General features: G+C 38.0%; 3 protein-coding genes and 1 long non-coding RNA gene across 4 annotated transcripts in view; 3 read left to right on the forward strand and 1 right to left on the reverse strand.

The window, feature by feature from the left end:
• The window catches only part of LOC108879949 (deoxynucleoside triphosphate triphosphohydrolase SAMHD1-like), a 50,208-nt gene extending 32,839 nt beyond the window's left edge, over positions 1-17,369 (forward strand). Inside the window, exon 27 of the transcript XR_007812654.1 lies at positions 16,588-17,369. The gene's annotated coding sequence lies outside the window, so the exon portion shown is untranslated. The remainder of the gene's footprint in view (positions 1-16,587) is intronic.
• On the forward strand, positions 2,942-17,369 carry LOC108879950 (deoxynucleoside triphosphate triphosphohydrolase SAMHD1-like). Its single transcript, XM_018671397.1, has 17 exons — positions 2,942-3,016; positions 4,767-4,854; positions 5,071-5,107; positions 5,742-5,757; positions 6,346-6,506; positions 6,828-6,943; positions 8,522-8,592; positions 11,899-12,057; positions 12,158-12,258; positions 12,586-12,694; positions 12,796-12,887; positions 13,052-13,167; positions 14,979-15,211; positions 15,497-15,574; positions 15,689-15,793; positions 15,926-16,060; positions 16,432-17,369. The coding sequence occupies exons 2-17, from the start codon at positions 4,848-4,850 to the stop codon at positions 16,483-16,485; spliced, it is 1,590 nt and encodes a 529-aa protein (XP_018526913.1). The 5' UTR covers positions 2,942-3,016; positions 4,767-4,847; the 3' UTR covers positions 16,486-17,369.
• LOC108879951 (uncharacterized) lies at positions 9,928-18,143 on the reverse strand. Its single transcript, XR_001960412.2, has 4 exons — positions 17,927-18,143; positions 12,573-12,678; positions 11,950-12,034; positions 9,928-11,731 (listed from the first exon to the last, which is right to left on the reverse strand). It is a non-coding gene; the product is annotated as an uncharacterized LOC108879951 (long non-coding RNA).
• Positions 18,144-18,896: 753 nt separating this feature from the next.
• Positions 18,897-22,291, forward strand: LOC108879948 (deoxynucleoside triphosphate triphosphohydrolase SAMHD1-like). The gene is made up of 6 exons (XM_018671391.2): positions 18,897-19,462; positions 19,618-19,684; positions 19,893-19,965; positions 20,476-20,636; positions 21,178-21,293; positions 21,499-22,291. The coding sequence occupies exons 1-6, from the start codon at positions 19,288-19,290 to the stop codon at positions 21,579-21,581; spliced, it is 675 nt and encodes a 224-aa protein (XP_018526907.1). The 5' UTR covers positions 18,897-19,287; the 3' UTR covers positions 21,582-22,291.
• Positions 22,292-22,551: the final 260 nt, after the last annotated feature.

A 22,551-nucleotide genomic window follows, 5' to 3' on the forward strand; every position in this document is an offset into this window, starting at 1 on the left:
ACATAACCAGGATTGTGCGTCTCTCTCTGTTGTGAAGTCTATTGTTGAACAAAAGAGATGTGGCAAGCTGGAAAAAATGAGAATGAGGCAGAGTATTGAAATGTAGAAAAACTAGTTAACTGATAACTAGGTGTGTATAGCTTTTGTTTCAGTTTGTTTTACCAGGTGCTTAATGATCCGATGAGGGTGTTTTGAAGGAATTCCTGTGTAGCTTTATACTTTATGCTTGGCCTCACTAGCCCTCATGCAAGACCATTCTGGTATTTAAACAACGCCAAATGACCAAAGGTTGGACTTTCCAGATAAAGGTGTATTTTTCTACATTAAACAAAGACACAAAACAACCACAAAGAGACACAAGCTAATGTTAACGTTTGTGTAGTTTCATTTGTATGCTCACTCTCTCTCTCTCTCTCTCAAATTCAAAGAAGCTATACTGACATGAATGTTAAAGTTAAATTATTGTCAAAGCAAAATTCAAAACTACTCAATATGTACCATATCTCACTCACTTTTAACAAGATAACGGCTCAGAATGTGTGACTCCATGGTAGATGTTTATCTTCCAGTGTGCACACTGATGAAGAGTGAGGACAACAATTTAGTTACCCAAATGGCTCAATGGTATATAATCATCAAATGGATACTTGTGCAGAGGATACACGAACACATCACACGACTTTAATGATGTCATTAAATGCAATTGCTTCCTAAAAGACACCTTTACATGATCCCCTCTGGCAATTCATTTTGTGGGAAATTTATAATAGCCTGACTTTTCTTTCTTTTATTAACATCATTTTTTGCACTTGGCTTGCTTGAAGGGCTTGTTAAATTCGGGCAACAAGAATGAAAGCACTAGCTGGCAATGCTTTCAGGTTCTCAAATGCAAGGAGATTTATTTGCCCAAATAAAAAGGAACTTTGGACTAAGCAGGTCAGTTGCAATACATATTCCTATAACAACATGCTACTACCCTAAAAAAAAGCTGTTGCTCAAAGCAAATAACCTGAACGCCAAAGTTTGTAATGGCCTCTACTTTGTCAGATGGGACAGAACTATCAACAAGCAGGCACAGGGAGCTCCATGAGCTAAAACTAGGTTCAGCAATGTCATGCTGTAGCATGTAGTCTGCTTCTTAATGCCCTTAAAGAATGTTGTTTAACAAGAGCAGCATCACCTGCATCAGTGTCACACTGAAGGACGTTTCTGAATGTGGGTACATCAGAAAAAAATTGTCTGTTGCTCACTTTAGTGCTATCAAAATACTCAGTGGAATCCAGATAAGAAAGGTGGACATTAAAGTTGGCCAGGATTTTAGATTTTTAAAATTTTATTTCACAGCATACCATGAGAAATGTTTTGGTTAACAACAACATCAGAGTCCTTCTCCTCTGGTTCCTGGTTCCTTTCACAATAGGGTTTGAATATATTCACATGACAAACATGCTTTATGTTTCTGATCTGGGGTCTTAACCATGTAGTCACACTCACCAACATGACAATCAGCCGCATATGGTCTACTGTGTTCAGCCTAAAAGCAGCCTTTGGAAGTGGTAACAGCACTAGTACTTGGTACTTTGTCATAGGCTTCCCCAAAGTTTTGCTTTACCAGTTCATACACAGAGACTAAGAGGTTAGAGTCTTGTCTGGCTTCTCTTTCAACTGTTTCTAAGGACCCCACACAATATGGCCAAACACCAGTTCTGTCCCACAAGACAATGATCACGAGCCAAATGCAAGATATCAGAACAATAAGTAGTTGTACCAACAATTTGGAACACAGTACTCTTATTATCACAGTGTCACAACTTCAATACAAAAAAATCTATTTTTCATATTTTCAAGCTTGAGCTCTTCATGAGAGAGAACACCTCACCAAACCAAGTCAGCAGGAAGGTAGGAAGTCTTCTGAAAGTGCTGAGCATTTTCTTTCAATGGCACCATAATCACAAATGTAGGACTAAAAACTACCCAAACTACTAATGCTGGACAAAATACAACACAGAATATGACAGGCTCAAAAACTGAACTTGTATTAAACTCAACTTCTTTTAAGGCCTAAACATCTTCTGAGGTGTGCTGATAGACTAATTAACCAAGGAGAGCAATATGTTATGACACTGGCTCAAAGAAAGCAACACAGATGAGTTACACAACATAAAATTTTTGGTAACTGGAGCAAAACGTTTTGGTAGTTGTTATTCATTATTGTTCACTGACGAAAAATGTAATACATTTCATTAGGGGGAAAATCAAATCTGTTCCATATCTAATGTGGCAGTGTTAAAGCACTGCTGCCATTAGCACCACGTACCACTAAAACAATCATAGGATTATAATCTGTATAAGCAGGGTGAAAACAAAACTGCTCCAGATCTAATTTATCCTGGGTACAGCGAATCAGGGGATGAGAGCAGCGCTGGACATAACTGACAGAGAAAGATTTTGGGGCGATGGAGGAAAGTTAATAATCAAGAGCTACAGTGACTTAACCAAGGAGAGCACTGGAAACCTCACTTTATATTCAGCAGGAGGGAGAAACAGAGCAGCCCATAGCCACTGTGTTATAACAATGTACCACTGGGGGGGGGGGCGCGCCTCATAACCGAATGGTTAGGGCACGTACCATGTGGACCCTAGTGGTCTAAGCAGGCAGACTCCGGACCCCAATCCGGCCGGACCTTTACTGCATGTCATTTCCCCGCTCTCTCTCCCTGTTTCCTGTCTCTCTCACTGTCCTCTGAAAATAAAGGCAAAAAAAAAAAACAAACAAACAAAAAAAACAGTGTACCACTAACACAAATAAAGAAAGGAGACAGACATTGAGGAGTTAAACAAAACTGAAAGTGGCGGACTCTGCAATTAAAATAAACAAATATGTAACAAGGAAACAGAAGACAGTGGCTGATGCTGTCTGTGAGGTTAATATGGGTGGGGCTTGAGAGGGAATTTAAAGGTTAGCCAACATACAGGTGCCAGAAATCAGTGAATGAAACCTGCGCTGGACATAACAGTAAGTACCCACAATGAAATAATGACATCAGATAATATTACTGACACAGACATAACTTTGAAAGTTGTTTCTTATGAACAATAGTGCAACAGGTCAAGTCGCTGCATCATCTTGTTGACAAAAAATATTTTGGGTGGTGGAGGAAACTGTTAATAATCAGGAGCTACAGTGTGTGATTCCATAGATATAAGCAGGTTGTTGAATAAGGCATTGCATTAAAACATGTCAATACTTGTCTTTCACCATACATTTTGTCATAGGTCTTATTTTCAAAGGTGACTTTTTATTTAGTTTTAGTCTTTTTCACTGTGAAAAATAGATTGTAAATTAATATTTTGTGTCATTTCATAAGGTAGTTTGCTTGTTGCTTAGTTTGACTTGATGCGGCCAGCTGAACTTGAATCAGTCCCAATACATAATAAAAGGGTCAAATTATCAATATTTTTTAGGAAACTCTCACCACAGTGGTTTAAGAGTCTTCTTCGGTCTTTGAATTTTTTTCCTTTCATATTCATTTCAAAGTGGCATTTTCTATGCATTTTTTACTCTGACAATTGAGACTTTCAGTTTTGGAGACAAAAGTTAATAAAATACTAATGATGATATCTTTAAAAATGGCTTGACATCTGCCACACAGAAGAACTTTAAGCCCTGTTGTAAGAAATCAGGACTCGTTTAGCAGAAGCTTGTCAGTCAAAAACTAGAAAATACTGTACAAAACTATACTATTTGGAAAGTCACACTGTGTTTACTTTTCAATTTTAACTGATACAAAAAAATCTTCTCTAATTAAAAGCCTATTTTCCAGTGGACTAGTGTTAACTATGACATAGAATTAAAATCCCAGTCCTAGTGTCTAACTCATCTCCTTTAAGAGATACAGCTTACCAGCTATCCTAAAATCAATTGATGAAAGCAATTTATAGTGACTATGTTTAAGCACTCACCACATTTGGTTATGGTTAAGGTAAGAGCATGGTCTGGTTTAATACAGCAATAACTTCACTTGTTCTTAAGACACAACATGATTATTTATGCTTGACCAAAAATACAGTCTTTCCCTAACCTTAACCAAAGCGCTTTTGCTGCCCAAACCTAATCCCACAGACGGACTCTGGATGCAAACCTCAGTCTCTGGTGTGAGTTGTGTGTTTTGTATGCCAACCATCCATCCCAACAACCTCCTGACAACAGAGCTGGTTTTAACAGATGTTGCTCTTCATTCACACTGTAATGTACACTGCACATTAAAAAATGATGCTATAGGAATACCCAGTGTATTACGTTATGGCAGGGGGTCCTGATTAAGTGTCCATATGTGACAAGTTGGGAGAGAGAAGGTGTTGTGATGTACAGCAAAGGTCAGTGTGTATGTGAGAGGAGTTTACTTTTTACATGCAAACATCCACCCCAACCTTTTTTACATTACTTTTCATGAAGTATAAGAATGTTACACTTTGTGCTGGAACAAAACACTGCCAGTGAACTTAATTTAGGTGACAATTACATTTCCTCCTGAACAAATTAGGCAATGCAAATTTATTTTGTGGGAGACAGGGTTGGTGGTCAAGATAAAAACTAAGAAGGATATTAGGTATTTACTTTCTATCAAAATTGTTTAATTTGTTTTCTGAACTAATGTTTTCAAATATTTCTCTTATTTGTTGATTTATCTATTGATGAGTGCAGTGACCAGTCTGATATGTGTGGTCTAGAGCAGTAATATTCAGACACTGTGTCTTATGTGCAGGTCTGCCCTGGTCAGCTGTATTGAACAACACCATCGCCAGGTTTGAGAAACTCAGGACCCAAAAGCACAACAGAATTGGTGATGGCAGGTAAAGAATCTTTACTCGAAGAACAAGACAAAGGCTAACAAATGAGTGGTAATCAGGAACTAGAGGCAGGCAGGTTGGTAAAACAAAGGTCTGGAGAGCTTGGTGATGAGACAATCTGATAACTGGTGTAAAACAAGGAGGTATATTTACACAGGGGGATAATTAGGTAAATTACAGGACTGCTATTAACTGTTTCCTCTTTTCCTCTCAACACAGGCAGAAGAGACTGTAGAGCAAGAGCACAGAGAAGCAGGTTGGTGCAGTTAAGAAACTTTTCATAAACAAACTGAACAATCATGCTTAAAGACAGGTGGGTGGACAAGCAGAGAGAAAGCCAAAGACAATAGGTACCACACATGGGTAGAAGGCACATGGGAAAACACAGGAAAATAAGAATTCAATTCAACAAACAGCTGGTGGCAATGATCGGCTTAAACGCTGGCTGGGGTAATGAGGAAACTGGGAACAGATATGCGAGTAGACAGGGCTTCTCAGGTGACTGAAAATTAAAAACAGGTGAGCAGACAGATATGGAGATAGGAAGAACATCCAGGAACATCTGGTGGGCAAACTGAGAGTGGCAGAAGATGAAGGGCAAAAAGAATAGGTCAGACCGGGATAATATGAGTAAGGAGGGCAGGTCTAGAGGGACAAACAAGATAATTCAGACATGAATCATGACAGGTGGAAATGGGCAAATTCCTCTGGCTGAATTAGGTTATAATGTCTAGACTGTTATGGATAGAAAGTTGTATGTGCAAAAGCAAATTCCTAGAACTAATTTGGAGCTACAACAGCCATCTGACTATATTTTGAACTAATTGTACTTGTGTTTTTGTTTGTTTTGTTTTTTTGCAACTTGGTGACCATCGTATAATTCTACACAGCACCATCAAAGACAAGGTAATATAAAATGTATCTAATCAAAAATCACACAATTCAGAAAACAACTAATTAAGGGGTTTTCTGAATTCGCATTGTGTTTTGACCTCCAGGGCGAGTGTGCTAGAGAGATAAGAAAGACTAAACAGGGGAAAGGTGAAAAATAAACAAGGGACTGTGTGAGATGCAAGGGTCAGTGAATGATCCTTCACAAATACACTATCAAGATTGCGCATGTTTATTCTCTATTTTGTTGAATCAATTGTCAATCTACAGCAAAAGAGATGAACCAAAAGACTAGTCAATACTAGAATAAAAAACAAGGAAGTGTGTGAGATGTGTGTGTGTGAAGTGTCAGTGAATGGACCTTCTCAACCACACAAGGGATACACACACAGGATTGTGAATATTTACTCTGTTGAATCAATTGTCAAAGCAAAAGCAAAAGAAACATGGACGGCTGGAAAAAATGACAAAAGATTGCAGGATGAAAGAATAGAAAGACTAGTTCACTAAACTCTCAAGATAAATGGAGCTCTTTTACTATAACTCTTTGGGATAATAATTGAATTGGGTGAATATATTTTTTGTTCTGTTGTCCTCTGCCAGGTGTTTAATGATCCCATCCACGGTCATGTGGAGTTACATCCACTTCTCGTCAGAATCATAGACACACCTCAGTTCCAGAGGCTACGAAACATCAAGCAGCTCGGAGGGGCCTACTATGTTTATCCTGGAGCATCCCACAACCGCTTTGAGCACTCGATTGGGTATGTCTATATGTTTTCAGATAGACACAGCTATGTGTCTGAAAGAAATCACAGTCCATGTTATAGAGGTATAATAGACTTAGACTATACTTTATTGATTCCTTGGGATGACTCCCTCAGGGAAATTAAGTTTCCAGCAGCTTATAGAGACAGACAGACTCTTAATAGTATAAAAAATGCACAGTAAACTCTTATGCACAGTAGTCTTAGCTAAATATACAAAATATAAACAGAATAAAATAAGAATGAAATAAGATAAATTTAGAGAACTGTATATGGTCTATGGTTAAAATAATAATAACACACTGTGTGATGGTACAGGGTAGCATATCTGGCAGGAGAGTTTGCACAAGCTCTGAGAACAAGGCAGCCTGAACTCGACATCACTGACAGAGACGTCCTTTGTGTGAAAATTGCAGGACTTTGCCATGACCTGGGTGAGTGATATACAACTGTCCATTATTACATGTAATATGTTATTAAAGGTGATTGCTGGGTGTAAATAAGATAGGAATTGGATGTGAAACTATCCACAAACTATCAAATAAAAGCAGACATTAACAATCAAAGGCTGGTACCTAATGAAGGCAGAAAATTAAAACAGTGTGTGCAGCAGTCCATATGTTCACATGGCAATGCACAATATACATTTCTCTTCTTAACAACACTAATGTTTTAATAACACTAACACTGTTCTAATTTCAGTGTTGAGTTACTGCCAATTAAAACTCAGCAGTTCCTGCAGACTTTTCAGATTAAATGTCTAACTAGAAAAGAATATGTCATTTGAGTTACTGGGAGACCTTTAATGTAAAATATCTGCAGCACATGTTAAATTTAATCGAGAGGAAGAATGGTTAAGTGGAAGGTTCAGGGTATACTCAAAAGTGGCTCACTCATATGACAGGTTGTCAGATTATGTCAAAAGCGAAGTGTTTATAGCTGCTCCAAACAGCCACACTTGAAAACAGGGAGTAAAACCAGTCTTCAAGGAGAAGGGCAAGCCAAACATTTTCAGAAGGTTTCTCCTTGCATTGCTCTTGTTTGTAGACAACACTGTAAAAAGCAATAATTTACATTCCATTATTTAAACAGGGCAGAACTGTAAATTATATCCACAGCAAAATATCTGTAGTGTTGACATCTGTTTTTTGTTTACAATTACTGTTATGAAGAATGCATATTTGGTACCAACAGTGAAGTGCATACCTTGTAAACCACCAGTAATGATCTCTCTGTATGTGCTCTTAAATATAAGGCCACGGCTGTCAGTTCCTAATCGCTGAACACACGCGCTGTGTGTAGGGCCTCATTTTATGCACATATGTGGCACAATTACGTACAATTAATTACAGTCATGTGTGCCATAGTGTCAGACCCCCACTCCATCGCCAGCTATGCCCACACACGCCAAGTCAAATCAGCTGAGGGAGTCTGAGAGGAGAGGACAGGAGACAGAGGAGGTCTCAGATCTGTCATCTATGCTATTGCACACATTGCTGCTATGACTGACATGTAACCAATAACTGATCAGAGCAGGGTACTACAGCAGGAGATGTCATGACAAAGTTTAATGTTTATGGTATAACAAGACAGGCTGAACATACAATATTTTAAACATGGCTAAGTTTTGCATAGGACCCCAGTTTGACCAGGTGTGACCCCCTAAAAGGCAATGCAGTGGATATACTGAGTTGACTTACCTTCCTGTACTCTAGCAGAAAATTTTGGCTAGAATAAGTCTTTGTTTCCATCACAGTATTTTTTTTCTGCCAAAGAACAGGTTCCAGTACATCCCTAGTGGGAGTAATATAAAATATTACCATGGTTTGACGAGTAATATTAGTTTTACACAGGATTTTTATCAAGGTTTCACAAGCATTTCATGCTAACTAATCAGGCCTGTCTGTCCCACAAATAAAACATGTCTGATAAAAAAGAATCACAACTGGTTCATTTTACAGTTTATACATGATCATGATTAAATGATTATATATTTATTTCTCCATATTTAGGACATGGGCCCTTTTCCCACCTATTTGATGGAATGTTCATTCCTAAAGCACGTCCAGGTGAAAACTGGAGGGTAAGAACCAAGTAGATAATTTGCATTTTCTGCAGAAAATGTGTGTGAATGCATCCACACTATTGCTCTTCAAATCTTTATTCATATTAGTAATACTATTTTTTTTTAAATGCTATAACCACCTGTCCGCTGCTGGAGTCAAACCAGCAATCTCACAATTCATAGGCAACTGCTCTATCCATTGCGCCATGGGAGACCACAGGGTACTGTGTGGTGCTACAATGAATTGTAGTGGTAGTAAAATTGCAAAATAGTATAGTACAATTGTATAAATAGCAAAATGCACAACATATTCATAACAATATCTATTATTATTATCATAACTGTTATCATTGCTTTTCTCAGGAGGGTTTTTGATATTTTTTCTGGGTCAGGGCTTGAACACGAGATCTTTAGTTAGAAGGCATCCACATCACCGATCTCGCCCCTGAAGTCCACAGTGCAAGTCCTGGCAGTAAAAGCAATCGTAGTGATAGTACAATAGCAAAATTGCTAAATTGTTGTAAATAGCAAAATAGCATAAAAGCATAAACAGTTGCAAAAAGTTGAATAAGGAAAACAGAAAAAAGAACAGAAAAAATTTCATAGCAGAATGGTTTCTACAGCAGAAAGTGCAGTGAAATTTCAGTGTCTGAAGCGGGAATCAAACCAGGGACCTTGGTTGGTTTTAATAGCACAAAGTATGCAGGACTAGTTAGATGCCAAAAAACGTGTGGAAGAATAAGAATAAAGATTTGAAGAACAAAAACACAGCCAGGAGCTCCATTAAAAAGGCAATAATAGGATACCAATTTTAGCTAATTAGCAAAGACATGAACAAGTCAGTGTTTAGTTGTCAAAGTGATCATTAGAGCGATTCGGTGCTGACTTATTTATTGTTCAAATTGTCACTATATAACCATCATTAGTGTGAATGCTCAGCATTGTTCTTCTATTTCCATAAACTTTTGGCCACTTAAACTGTTATTGTTACTGTTATTCTTCCATATGTTTTTTGGCATCTAACTAGTCCCGCATACTTTGTGCTATTAAAACCATTCAGGTATCAAAATGTTCAGCTCATTCAGGAAATTCCTGCTTGTATACAAGCTTGTATGATTTTATGTGATTTTTTTTATGAATAAAAAAATGAATGGGACCCTATGCAGTTTCTCCCATAGAAACTATTCTGCTATGAAAATGTTTCACTTTTTAAGCTTTTTACTGTTTTGCTTATTCAACTTTGTTCAACTGTTTATGCTTTTATGCTATTTTGCTATTTACAGCAATTTGGCTATTTTGCAATTTTACTATCACTACAGTTGCTCTTACTACCAAGCTTTGCACTGTGGACTTGTGGCGGGATCGGTAACGCAGCTGCCTACCAACCCAATATCTCATGTTCAAGCCCCAACCCAGACATATATCAAAAAACCCTCCAGAGAAAAGAAATAATAACAGAGAGCATTATGAACATTTTACACTTTTTGCAATCGCGCTGTTTATAGTGTTTTTGAAATTTTGCAATTTCACTACCACTACAGTTGATCTTAGCACCACACAATTCCCTGCAGTCTTCAGTGGGGCAGCCGGTAGAGCAGCTGTCTCTTGAACCCAAGGTTGCTGGTTCAAGTCCAGCAGTGGATGGTTATAGATTTTTAAAAAATAGTATTATTAATAATAATATTAATAAAGATTTGAAGAGCAATAGTGTGACTGTAGGATTCACGTTTTTTTTTTCCATAGCAGCCTCTGATCATCAAGAGGAGCTGCTCTATTCATCTCCATATTATCTGGCGCTCTCTCTGTGTACATAAACCACCCAAACCAGGCCAGTTTTTAAACTGCCATACTGTGGTTGGTATTCACTTTATCTACACAATAATAACAATTGAGATCATTATGAATATTTTACACTTTTTGCAAATTTGCTATCAATACAAGTTTGTAAATGTACTACCACTACAATTAATTTTAGCACCAGGCAGTATCCTGTGGTTTTCAGTGGCGCAACCGGTATAGCAGTCAGTCATGAGGTTGCTGGTTTGAATCCAGCAGCGGGCACTTCCAACTTTTAACTTTTTCTTCTTCATTTCAACAATGATTTCAGCCATTTCCAGCATTGCTTCAGCAATCCATTCAGTGCAAAGGATTCACACGCATTTTCCGCAGGAAATGCAAATTATCTAGTTATTTATGCTTTTACAGTTTTTCCAGATTGCTTACACATTATTACCAGGCTTATGAGCTAAAAATTCAAAAACAACACCATTTACCATAAAAAAAACCACACCCATGGTGGATAAGACATGCAAGGGTGTTTTTCCCCCGCTGCCTGGCTGTAATGCCTGTAATGTGCATGAAATTCTTTGGCATGACCCAGACCAGAGACGGGATACTGTTGCAGAATTTTTTTTTTTCTGTATTCACCTTTTATTTTATTAATTTAATTTTATTACATGTATACTTCACTGTATATTGAGGAATAGAGATGTACAAATGTTCATCATGTAAAGAGTTTTTTGTAAGGCACCATAAGCAACATTACTCATTGCCAGTTTTTCCAGTGGTGTTTTGATTTGATCTCACACTTGAGTACAAGTTTTGAGTAGAGAGTTTTGTTTTGTCCTGGAAGCAGGAAGTTTCTAGAATTGTTGTGCAGTTTGAATTTGTGAATATTTGTGAAATGTGAGTTTTGGGAAATAAAAGCATAATTTCAAGAAATGTTTTAGTAATTGAGAAAAACTGTAAATATCAAAAAATGACATGTCATGCAGAAATGGAAATGGAAGTTATCCTGACATTAATTCTTATTGCTGTAATAAATGTTAACAATATCATTTAAACTCCAAACGTTAGAACATGTACAGCACATTGCAATACACGTAACTGTGTTATTCATATTAGAAACAGGCTCTCTGGTACTTAAGCTAGTGTTTGCGCAAATTTCCATGTCCATGTAACTTGGTTTTATGGTGGAAGTGTGCAGCCAGTTAACGCACACACCAACATCCTGCAGGTCATTGAGTATGTACAATATGGGAAGAGTGACAAGAGGTGAAAAGGTTCAATATCTGGTTTAGGGGCTGCAGGGAGAAGCAGGCCATATGCACTACAAGACACTGGGTCATTACGTAAGTTATGGCCACAGACCTGTCACCTGGAAAACAACAGAGAAATAAGATCAGAGATAAGAAATCATATTCTGTGTATCCTGTCATGTTTTGGAATAGGTAGGAAGCCATTGTGCTTTCACTTTCACAGAAAATGTGATCATGTACATCCTCATACTGATATATTACTGTAATGGGTCTGTGTATCTTGTAGCATGAACAAGCTTCTGTGGAGATATTTGATCACCTGGTGAACAATAATAACCTGAGGCCGGTGATGGAGGAACATCAACTGGTGCTGCCTCAGGACCTGGACTTCATCAAGGAGATGATTGGAGGACCTCTGGGCCCTAATGAAGCTCAAGGAAGAGAGGTATTGATCAATCTTGTGTGAACTGGTCAAATCATTCAGTATCATCAGTGCTACAGCAGCTAATGTTTAATGCCACTATTGTCATCTGTCATCTCCACAGTGGCCATATGAAGGTCGAGGACAGGACAAGTCCTTCCTCTATGAAATCGTGGCCAACAAAAGAAATGGCATTGATGTGGACAAGTTTGACTACTTTGCCAGGTGGAGTTTGTTGAAAAGCTACTGTAGCATAATTCACTTTTGATGTAAAGGAATGAAGAACTATGTATTATTTCCCCATAACAAATATTATGACAATTATATGCAGCATTCTCTGGTGTGATTTGATGAGTTCAATGTAATAAGCTAAGGGTTTGTTTAACAACTACTGCAGAATAACTGACTCGCAAGAGTGATAAAATACTATGTTTTATTTCTCCTGACCAATTGTTATAATAATAATAATATGCAGCACACTCTGGGGTGATTTAATTAGTTTCAGGTAATAAGCTCATTTTCTCCACATATTTCCTCACTCTCTCTTCTCAGGGACTGCCACCACCTGGGCATCCGAAACAACTTTGACCATCGACGCTTCTTCCTGTTTGCCAGAGTGTGTGAGGCGGGTGGGTTGAAGCAAATCTGCTCCAGAGACAAGGTAGTGACAATGTCATTTATCCTTTTTTTAAAATCAGATTTTAAACAGCAATTCATGTATATGATTAGTTGTTGCTAACCTGTGGGCAATACTCTCAACAGGAGGTGCACAACCTGTATGACATGTTCCATGCAAGGAGTTGTCTCCACAGAAAAGCCTACCAGCACCCTGTGAACAAGGTCATAGAGCACATGTATGTACCTACGCTTCCTCTGTTGGTACTCTTCTTACTGATGTATCTCATTTCCAGTGCTTCATGTTTACTCGTTTGTATGATATGCAGCAAAATATTAGTATTAGTAATATTAGTATTATATTAGTATTATAAGTGATAATATGTTGGTTGTGTTTATCCAGGATCGCAGATGCTTTCTTAAAAGCAGATCCATACATTCAGATTGAAGGCCGTGGGGGGAGGATGTTTACTCTCTCCGAAGCCATTGATGACATGGAGGCCTACACCAAGCTGACAGGTCAGCAGATACCACTGTGTGCTGTTAGCTTGTGTTTGAAGAACTGAAGACACAGGAAGCAGTGGGCAGGATACAAAAACCATCTGTGTCATGTTTAAAATACTGTTTGTTCAGCTTCTAACAGTCATTATCCTGCAGCAGAAAAAACACTATTTTCTATCCCGCTACACCATAGATATATATGGTGGAACTCCTGTTAACCCCTTGTGTTGACCATAAATCCAGCTTCATTTGTAAATTTTAGCAGTCACACCGGAGCTAACTAATAATGAACATAAACCATATTTTTTCTTCATGAACTTAAACAAACACAAGGATGAATCATATGAACAATGATGAATGAGACAAATCTTAATGGGCTCTCTTCTACACAGTTCTAAGAAGTCAGCATCCTCACTATAATCCAAGAAGAGGACATGTGAATAACAAACTCCCTTATTCCTGTTAGTTCTCACATATTATATTGAAAAATTTTACAGTCTGACATTGCTGGCTCCTTGGCTAAATGTTACGGAACAGAAGTGACCATGAGCGAGTCAGTGGAATCCGAGCTCAGACATGTCTGAAATGACAATAGGACAGAGAGGACAGAGTGCAGTTTTGGAGCGGAGTTTTCTGTTTTACACAGGGATTAAAACAAAATAATAATAATAATAATTACTTAAGAAGAGAGCATTGGTGCTTATGATATCAACTGCTGCACTAGAATTAGTCTTAGAATATGCAAAGTAAACTCCTCATTTTTTTAGTACAACTAATCAAATAAATGCTGAATGAGAGACTGCAGGAGCTAGTGGAACAGAGGGTAACTAAGACATGACATGATGACTTCAGCTCTCTACTTTTTATATTTTCAACAGAATGTTTTCAGTTAACATCACAATAGCAAAGGCTTTAGGATGATGACTAATCAGTCTGTTAAGCACACACTATCTGTGGTAACTACTGATACACTGTACTGGTCGGATGATATTTTTTCTAGAGATTATGTTTAAAAAGTGGGGATCATCTTGTATTTCAGGAATACTATTTAGGTTCACAGCATCATCATTATTATTATTGTGGATTTATGAACAATGTAAATATAAAAATCCAACAAGGGACAAGAGTTGAAAATTAATTCAAATAAAACCTATTGCCTAGTTATTATCTTATTATTTTTCTAGCAACACACTTGGGAAATATTACACAGCAGGTGTTGTTGTAAACAACTGAGCAAATTAACACAAAAAACACATAACCTGAAACCACAAATCAGCATAGTTACTCAGCAAAATGCTCCTTAGCATAAGAAGTAAAACAGTAAGGTCAGTAAGGTCACTGCTAGTCTTGATGGTAAACATGCTAATGATTGCAGCTTATGTTGAAGCAGACAAACACACGGTTTAATCCATTCATTTAATACATTTTTACTTGTGTTTTTGGCTTTGTAAGGGCCACATAACAAGACACCACCCAAACTCTACCTATGTACATCTTTCACTGTCTGGTTACAGTTACTAAGTTATAAATAGATGCTGATTATTTGGTTTAGCAAATCGTCAACTATGAGTAAAAACAACATGCTGAAAAGGCATATGTATCTGATAAAACACATTAAAAAATACATGACATTCAATCGTGTCAATTGCAATGTTGTAATGAGTGATAAATATACATGCCACTAAGTTTATGAGTTATATTGTTTTTGAGTTATGCTTCTTGGTTTTCAATATCAATCATTTATTTGTGAAACACTGAATAAACTTGCAACCTTGTCTTCATTTGCTCCAACTGACTTGTCTTCCACTCATTTCTGTTTTTTCCTGTAGATCGAGTGTTTGACCTAATACTCACTCCTCCTTCACAAATATACATTTTCAGCCCAGAGCAGTCTGAAAATGTTTCCAGCCAAGAGCAGTCTGAAAATGTGAAGGAAATTCTCATCAGAGCTGGAGAACACCCAGAGCTGGAAGAGGCAAGGAGGATTCTTCAGAGGATCATAGATCGAAACTTCTACAAGTATTTGGGCCGACCTGACACTGGGAATGAAAGACCCACCGAGGTATGCACTAATGTCTTTGTGTGCCTGTATTGCATTAAACATCTGCTTGACATGCTGACATCTGACTGTGGTGTGTATACAATAAAACTGAATACTCCAATCCCAAGTTAAACCTTCTACTCATCCTGTCATTGAAAAACTGCTGTTTTAGTGTGAACACAGAGTCAAACGCAAGAAAAAGAAATGCATTTTTAAATTTAACAGCTTGGTGTGGACGTATATCTAATATCCATATCTCCATTTGTTGTCCCTCTCACTTTTCACCCTTTGTCCTCCCTCCCTCAGGATGACATTCACCAGTGGAAAGAGGAATTAGCTCAAGTCATCCCTGACAGGTTTAGACCAGAGGACTTTGAAATTGTTGTAAGTTTTTAATCTACCTCCACTTCACCATTTTAGATCTGGAAGATGTTTCCAGCTTCATTGTGGCATAATTTACTTGCAAAAACAAGCTTATCTCTCACACTTCTCTTTTAGGTCACTACTGTAGATTATGGCAATAGAGAGAATGACCCCATTGGTAATGTGAATTTCTACAACAAGTATGCACCTGACAGAGCAATCCCCATCCCCAGAGAGCAGGTCAGAACTAAAACAATGACATTTTAACCTTTTTTTTTTGTCTCAGTTATTTTTTCCTTGTGTGTATTTTTTCATAAGAAAGCCTCTGCTACATCTTTATTCTAAATTGTATGCTGATGTTATTCTTGTCAGGTGTCCAGGCTGCTCCCACAGAACTTTTCTGAGCACATCATCAGGGTTTACTTGAAGAATGAAGACAGGAATCTGGCAGCTGCCAAGAGGCACTTTGTCCAGTGGTGTGAAACCCATCCCTTTCAAGTACTTGAGGTAACATTCAGATCGACTCTGTTAAATATAGTACATGTGCTATGTGAAGCCCTCAAGCTGGAAGTTCTTTTAGTGATAGACTTTATTAAGTTATGAGCATTAGGATGAGAACATGAGCGGTGATTATTTTCAACATCTGTTAATATGCTGATAAGTTTCTTGATTTATCAACTAATTAGTTGGTCTATAGGCATAAGAAAACAGGGAAAAAATAACCTATAAATACTTCTTAAAACCAAGTCAATTTACAATCACGTAAGACAAAGAAAACTGTGATCAGCTCCAGCACAGTCTATTGTCCTGCTTCTAGATACACTCTGTACTGCTCTTGCACTGATGTGTTTGTCTGTGTTGTCTTTATTTACATACAGGAGGGAAACCCTGATGAAAATGTGGAAGATGTGGAAGATGTAGCTCCAAACTGAAAAAAAGCAAATACTCTCTGGTTCTTGCATTGGTTCTATATGATTGATAATGATTAAAAATGAGATGAGAGTATAAATGAGAGTGGGTTGTTACATACTAAGGTCCTGTACTCAGACTTTCTCAAGTGCTGCCCAATATTATACACATATTTATATGTATACATCTTCAGCTTTGTTTTAGACTACTGTCTCCATCTGCAGCTGTACATGTCACATTTTAAACTGATTCACTCTTTTTTACACCATGTGCGTGCTAAAAACATGTCTTCATGACACAGCATGTTCCAGGGCTTTGTTTCATTAGGCCGTCAGTTTAAGTTTTTAACTTGTGGTTTTTGGGATTTTTAAATATTTAGTTGTATTTGCTTTTATTGTTAATTGTGTGAGTTAACATGGAAATCTGATTAGACATTACTTTGACTTTGAATGATTTTTGATCAGAGGTTGTTTTGGTGGCTGTGGTTAATTTACTATATCTTTGTTCATTTACAACATTTATTGTTACTTAGTCACTTTCCTTTTTTTAGTTTGTTTTTGAATCAGTTTTATTGGTGACATTTTATCATGTAATTTTGCTTTGAATTTCTATACTTTCAGCTAAATGAAATAAGACAAATAATTTTGACTCAATCATTTATTACTATTGCGATTACATTATATGTCACTATATAGGTCAACTTGTATGTTTCTTTCTTCAATGTAACGACCTGCATGAATATGGTTAAGGCAAAGTTTGGGTATCATATTTAGCTCATGGTGTGAAAATTCATAATATTTTTGGTTTGTTATGGGACTGTAATGGGAACCCTTTTCAACTTCTTCCTATTGAGACAGTTTGATAAGATTGTACCTGCTCTTTGAAATAAAGGTTATTTTCTCCTTGCTGTCTTTGTGCAGTTAAACTCAATAAACACCAGAGGGAATCATACACTTTTGCTGTGGCACAGGAATAGAGACACTGTTCAACTATAAAGATAACTGAAATTTAATTTTTATGATACAATACATACAGCACAGTTTACCAATTATTTATAACATCTACTACATATCCTGTTAAGTACTGTAATATATTATTTTTTTCTTACCTTGAGCCACAGTATTTTTTGTACCTTTATTTTGTGTTCACAAAGTTTCTTTTTCTTTCAGGACCATAGATGTATGAAGACCCAAAAAGTAAATTTTTATAGAAATTAAACAGACTTTAGAATATATTGACATAGCATAAATACACAGAGAGGCTCAACAAGCAACTGAACATTTACTAAAATAGTGATAAAACAGTAGCTGTATGTTTATTTTGTGGGTCACCTGTGAAAACAACAAACTGACAGTGTCTCAGAAAGGTTTAATAGCGGTATGTAACATTCTTCAGTAATAGTGAACCGTCTTTTGCTGTTTGTGCTGGGTGTAAAAGTGGAGGACTGAGTGGAGGTTTACTTACCGCCCGGTTTACCGGAGCTGCAGAGTTTGTGTCCCGTCAATTGTCCAGTTGAGCGCAGGTCTTCCTTCTTGACCGCGTGTGTTTTTAAATCATACAACTATACTTATTATCCACAGACAGGAATACACACTTCCAAAGACGCTGCCACAGCATATCCCATATCGATGTCGGTGTCAACCATTCGGCTTTTTTCGCTCCACTAAATCTGGCTCCGCCCTCCGCCTGTCAACGTAAACTTAAACCGTCATCAAGCTACCGACAGGTTTCAAATAATAAACCGGAAAAAGGTGTTTTACTTGTGAAATAAAATCGTAAATACATTGTCAGGTCTAGCAGCACCACAGTGTAAAACTCTATTAAAAGTCAAAGGCAAGCAAATAAAAGTACAAAAAATCATCCGCATAACCAAAATTAAAAGTGCTTAAAAAAGCATAATCTATATGATTGTATTATGATCATTAATGTTGCAGATGGTGAAATTTAAAATGACTTCTACAGGCTATTGCAGGGTAGTTTGTGAATTTCCCCTAAGAATTAATAACATTTTATCTTAACTATAATAATACACCAGAATTTATGTGTTGATTATAATTTGTATTTTAAATACGCAAAAATTAATACTAAATGAAATGCAATTAATTAAATGGAAATACACAAGTAAAGTACATATACTTGAAAACTGTAGTCAAAGAAAAAGTAAAGTCACTCTCCTGGTTTGCATTCACCAAAGCTGATCAATTGTAGTTAAGCAGCAGCTATAATAAAATGGCAATTATTTGTCACACAAACATTTTGTTAACTGTCCATTCCAACATAGCAAAAATAGGTATCTCAACCAAAATTGTTGTATAACATTTTATTAGGTGTTCAAATGCAAATGATAGATGAAAATTACTCTTTTCCTGACTCTACTGTTTCATATATTATTATTATTTTATACAATTTAAGAGACCTGCGGAGGTCTCTTCAATTTAGAGGCACAGTTTGTGAGTAAGACTAAAAAAAGAGGGATTTTTAGTTTTATCTCTCACTTGAGTCCAAAATTATACTTTTATCAGTTTGAGAGACATGGGCCCTTGTTTTATTCTGGTAAGAGTCGCCACATTTCGAATTAGGTTGCAATAGACTCTTATTTTGAAAAGAGCAACCGGAACGGATGGCTTTTGTGTTTCGGTTTAACCTGACGCACCCAGTGAATAACCAAAACCCGGGTATTTTTCACCGCCAGGCAGCCTGGGTGTCTTCTGCGCAGGGGTTACCCGATCAGCTGTTGTTGCAGTCGGCGTGGGGAAACGTTGCCGTGTTTAATTGTGCAGGTTTCTGCTTTTCTGACCGACCCGAACAACCGCCCGTTTGTCGACATGGAGAATCGAAAACGACCGTTAGAGGCGGTTTCGAGCACCGGCTTCAAAACGCCGGAGAAGAGAGTGTCAATGGTCCGGCTGCAGGACTCGGACTACATGCGATGGGGAGTGGAGGAAACGTGTCAGTACCTACGACGAGAAGGTCTTGGAGCTTGGGAAAATAAGTTTAGAGGTTTGTGTTCTGGTTTGACCGCTTAAATTTACGAGTCAGCATCTCACTGTTGGTCTGAATATTGCTAGTTAACTGGGAGCTGCTTATATTTAACGCTAACTAGATGCTGTGACATGAGCTAACATCAAAACTGACATGTTTGCTCTATTATCCAGCACAAAAAATAACTGGAGTCGGGCTGAGGTATCTCGGGGATGCTGAGCTGGAGAAGATTGGCATAGAGTAAGTGTGTCCTTGATGTGGGATTTCTAAAAAAAAAAAAAATTGTCTTGTGGGTAGGAATACATGTGACCCAAACCAGTTCCCCCTAAAGCTCTAACAATGGTGTCAAAGGATGGCAAGATCACATGTGGGTTACTTTGATGTTTCACACCACTTTTCTTCTTCCTCTGCTGTTTCTCTCCATGTTCTTTTATTTCACTCCGTCCAGGTACCTCGGTGACCGTCTGCAGATCCTACACAGCCTCAGGAAGCTGTGGCAGATAGAAGCTGAGCCAAGCAAGGTAACAACTGCATCACAGTGCTGCTCTTTCAAGGCTGTAGAGATATGGAAGACATAACAGGGTTTGTAGGATAAACAGCAAGCAAGTGTGAATCACAGTGATTTAGCTTTTATGTCACGGTTCAGAGACACCTTAATGACCTGCAGGAGATCTGCTCTTTTAAATCACTTTTCAAATTACACCTTGACTATACAGCATTCCCAGATTGTAGATAATCCCTCCTGTTTTATCCAGTGTCACACCTACTTATGTCTGACTACTTTGCTTGGTTTTATTCTGCATTTTATTTTTATGTTGCACAGACCTTTGTATTTTTTGTTTGTAAAGTGTGTTATTATATGTATATGCCTCTGTTCAGGCGTTATGCATGAAAATATGTCCAAACCACCCTGCCACGCAAATATTAAAAGAGAGACTGCATATTGGCACACCTCTGCTATGACTAAGAATAGCGAAGCAGGTCTTTTTTGTGTTTTCATAACCGTTGTGACTGTGACTGTTTTCTGCCAGGTGTTTAATGATCCCATCCACGGGCATGTGGAGTTACACCCACTTCTCATCAAAATCATAGACACACCTCAGTTCCAGAGGCTACGAAACATCAAGCAGCTTGGAGGGACCTACTTTGTTTTTCCTGGCGCATCCCACAACCGCTTTGAGCACTGCATCGGGTATGTCCTCGGTCAGACATGCTGTTTATTGATTAGGCTTTATCACAAGGGCATCATGAGCCAACGTTGCTTTGCTGTTCAGTACACATATAAAGCAGTAAAACCATAGTAAAACTCAAATCATGACATCAATTGCTGATGACAAAAATGAAGTCATAAAAGTGACAAACACAAGTATAATAAAAGGTGACTCACCGATACAAAATACAACTTCTTTTCTCTCAATAATAATTTGATTGGGAAATATATTTGGATTTCAGAATACCATAGTTGCACAACTTTAGGAGCAACGGCCTGAGTACATCTCAGTACCAGAAAAAAGACTGCTGGCAATGTGATGCTGAGAAATGATGAAATGGTGAAAAGCTGCGACACTTCAAATGACCATGTTCATCCTTGCAGGATGGTCGATCAGCAGATGTTTGAATAAATTCTTTGCAAGGAAAGAAGCAACCAAAAAGACTGTCTGATGGATATATTGTTACCAAGTTATTCAGTTATTATGTATTTGTCATGTGTTGTCGTGTTTTCGTTGGAACAGGGTGGGTTACCTGGCTGGACGACTCGTACAAGCTCTGAATGAGAGGCAGCCAGAACTCCTAATCTCTCGCAGAGACATCCTTTGTGTGCAGATCGCTGGGCTCTGCCATGACCTGGGTGAGTCACACACAGATCCTGACATGTTCCAGGTTTTAACCTTTTAGTCACTGGATGTGTGTGTGAGTGAAAAGGAAAGTGAATTTTGTTATCTTCTGTTTTCCATTTGAGAACAGAACACAAGCAGATTAGTCTGAAGTTTACACAAACAGATGCGCACACACACACAACAAAATCAATTTTTATATGTGCTACTTCCTGTCAGGACATGGGCCATTTTCCCATATGTTCGATGGGATGTTCATCCCCAGAGCACGTCCGGGAGTTACCTGGAAGGTGAGAAACTGAAATATACTTCTCTTGTCCTTTGCCATATGCTGTAAGTGTCAAACAAAACCAACAAGGGAGTTAAGGAGACACACAAGGTCACGTACAGTTCAGCACATCACCCTGTTAAGACAACACATTCGTTAAAAGCCACAAAGAGAGCCAGTGAACTACAGTGCTGTGTAATCAGCAAGCCAAAATAAAAAATACTCTATGGATTAGACCTTGTACAGGCATTAGTTCCTTTCTTCTGAGTCATTAGTTGCAGAGGCTGATTATCTGAATCCACGTTTTCTCAGCAGCATATTGCAGTGTCCACTACCTCTAGTCTTCTGGTTGTTTGATTTCCCCCATTTTCTGTTTTGCTGCAACTTCATGTTTCTTCAGAAAATTATTTGGCAGCCAAGGATCCGCAAATACCACACCCTATCCCAGACGAATATATCGAGTCGTAGTACAGCAAAGGATAATCTCAGTTCAGTTTGTTTACCCAAAGATCTCACTATTTAACTTCCCCATTCTAGCGTTCTTGAAATAAGGCACTGACTACTTCAGCAACATATCATATGGTGGTGTATGGAGGAAAAATGGGAACAATCTGTTACAGCTACTGTCTGGAAAAAGTAGACGGCCTTTGGACTCGCTATTTTTGAAGTGTAACTGAGAAACACCTTGTGCTCTCTTGTAGTCACCCACTGTGGGGATGGTTAAAGCTCGAGTGCTTTTATCTGCCATATAATGTCGTCCACTGCAACCGAAAGACTTCATCAAAATAAGGGCACAGTTTGCCCTGCTTTCATATTTAGGGCCCGAGCAACGAGTTGCGTGGGCCCAACGGGGCCATGCAACGAGTTGCAAGGACCCTCTTGTTTTCGGTCTGTTTATTATTATTATTTAGGGCCCGAGCAACGAGTTGCGTGGGCCCAACGGGGCCATGCAACGAGTTGCAAGGACCCTCTTGTTTTCGGTCTGTTTATTATTATTATTATTA

The sequence above is a fragment of the Lates calcarifer genome, unplaced genomic scaffold (genome assembly GCF_001640805.2).
Source record: "Lates calcarifer isolate ASB-BC8 unplaced genomic scaffold, TLL_Latcal_v3 _unitig_801_quiver_828, whole genome shotgun sequence".
NCBI classification, from domain to species: Eukaryota; Metazoa; Chordata; class Actinopteri; family Centropomidae; genus Lates; species Lates calcarifer.

Coding starts and splice junctions, on each gene's coding strand:
- LOC108879950 (XM_018671397.1), top strand. Junction 8,593..11,898: donor GTCCAGGTGAAAACTGGAGG/GTAAGAACCAAG, acceptor TGTATCTTGTAG/CATGAACAAGCTTCTGTGGA. Junction 12,259..12,585: donor AAGTTTGACTACTTTGCCAG/GTGGAGTTTGTT, acceptor CTCTCTTCTCAG/GGACTGCCACCACCTGGGCA.
- LOC108879948 (XM_018671391.2), top strand. CDS start 19,288: ATGGAGAATCGAAAACGACCGTTAGAGGCGGTTTCGAGCACCGGCTTC. Junction 20,637..21,177: donor CGCTTTGAGCACTGCATCGG/GTATGTCCTCGG, acceptor TCGTTGGAACAG/GGTGGGTTACCTGGCTGGAC. Junction 21,294..21,498: donor TGGGCTCTGCCATGACCTGG/GTGAGTCACACA, acceptor ACTTCCTGTCAG/GACATGGGCCATTTTCCCAT.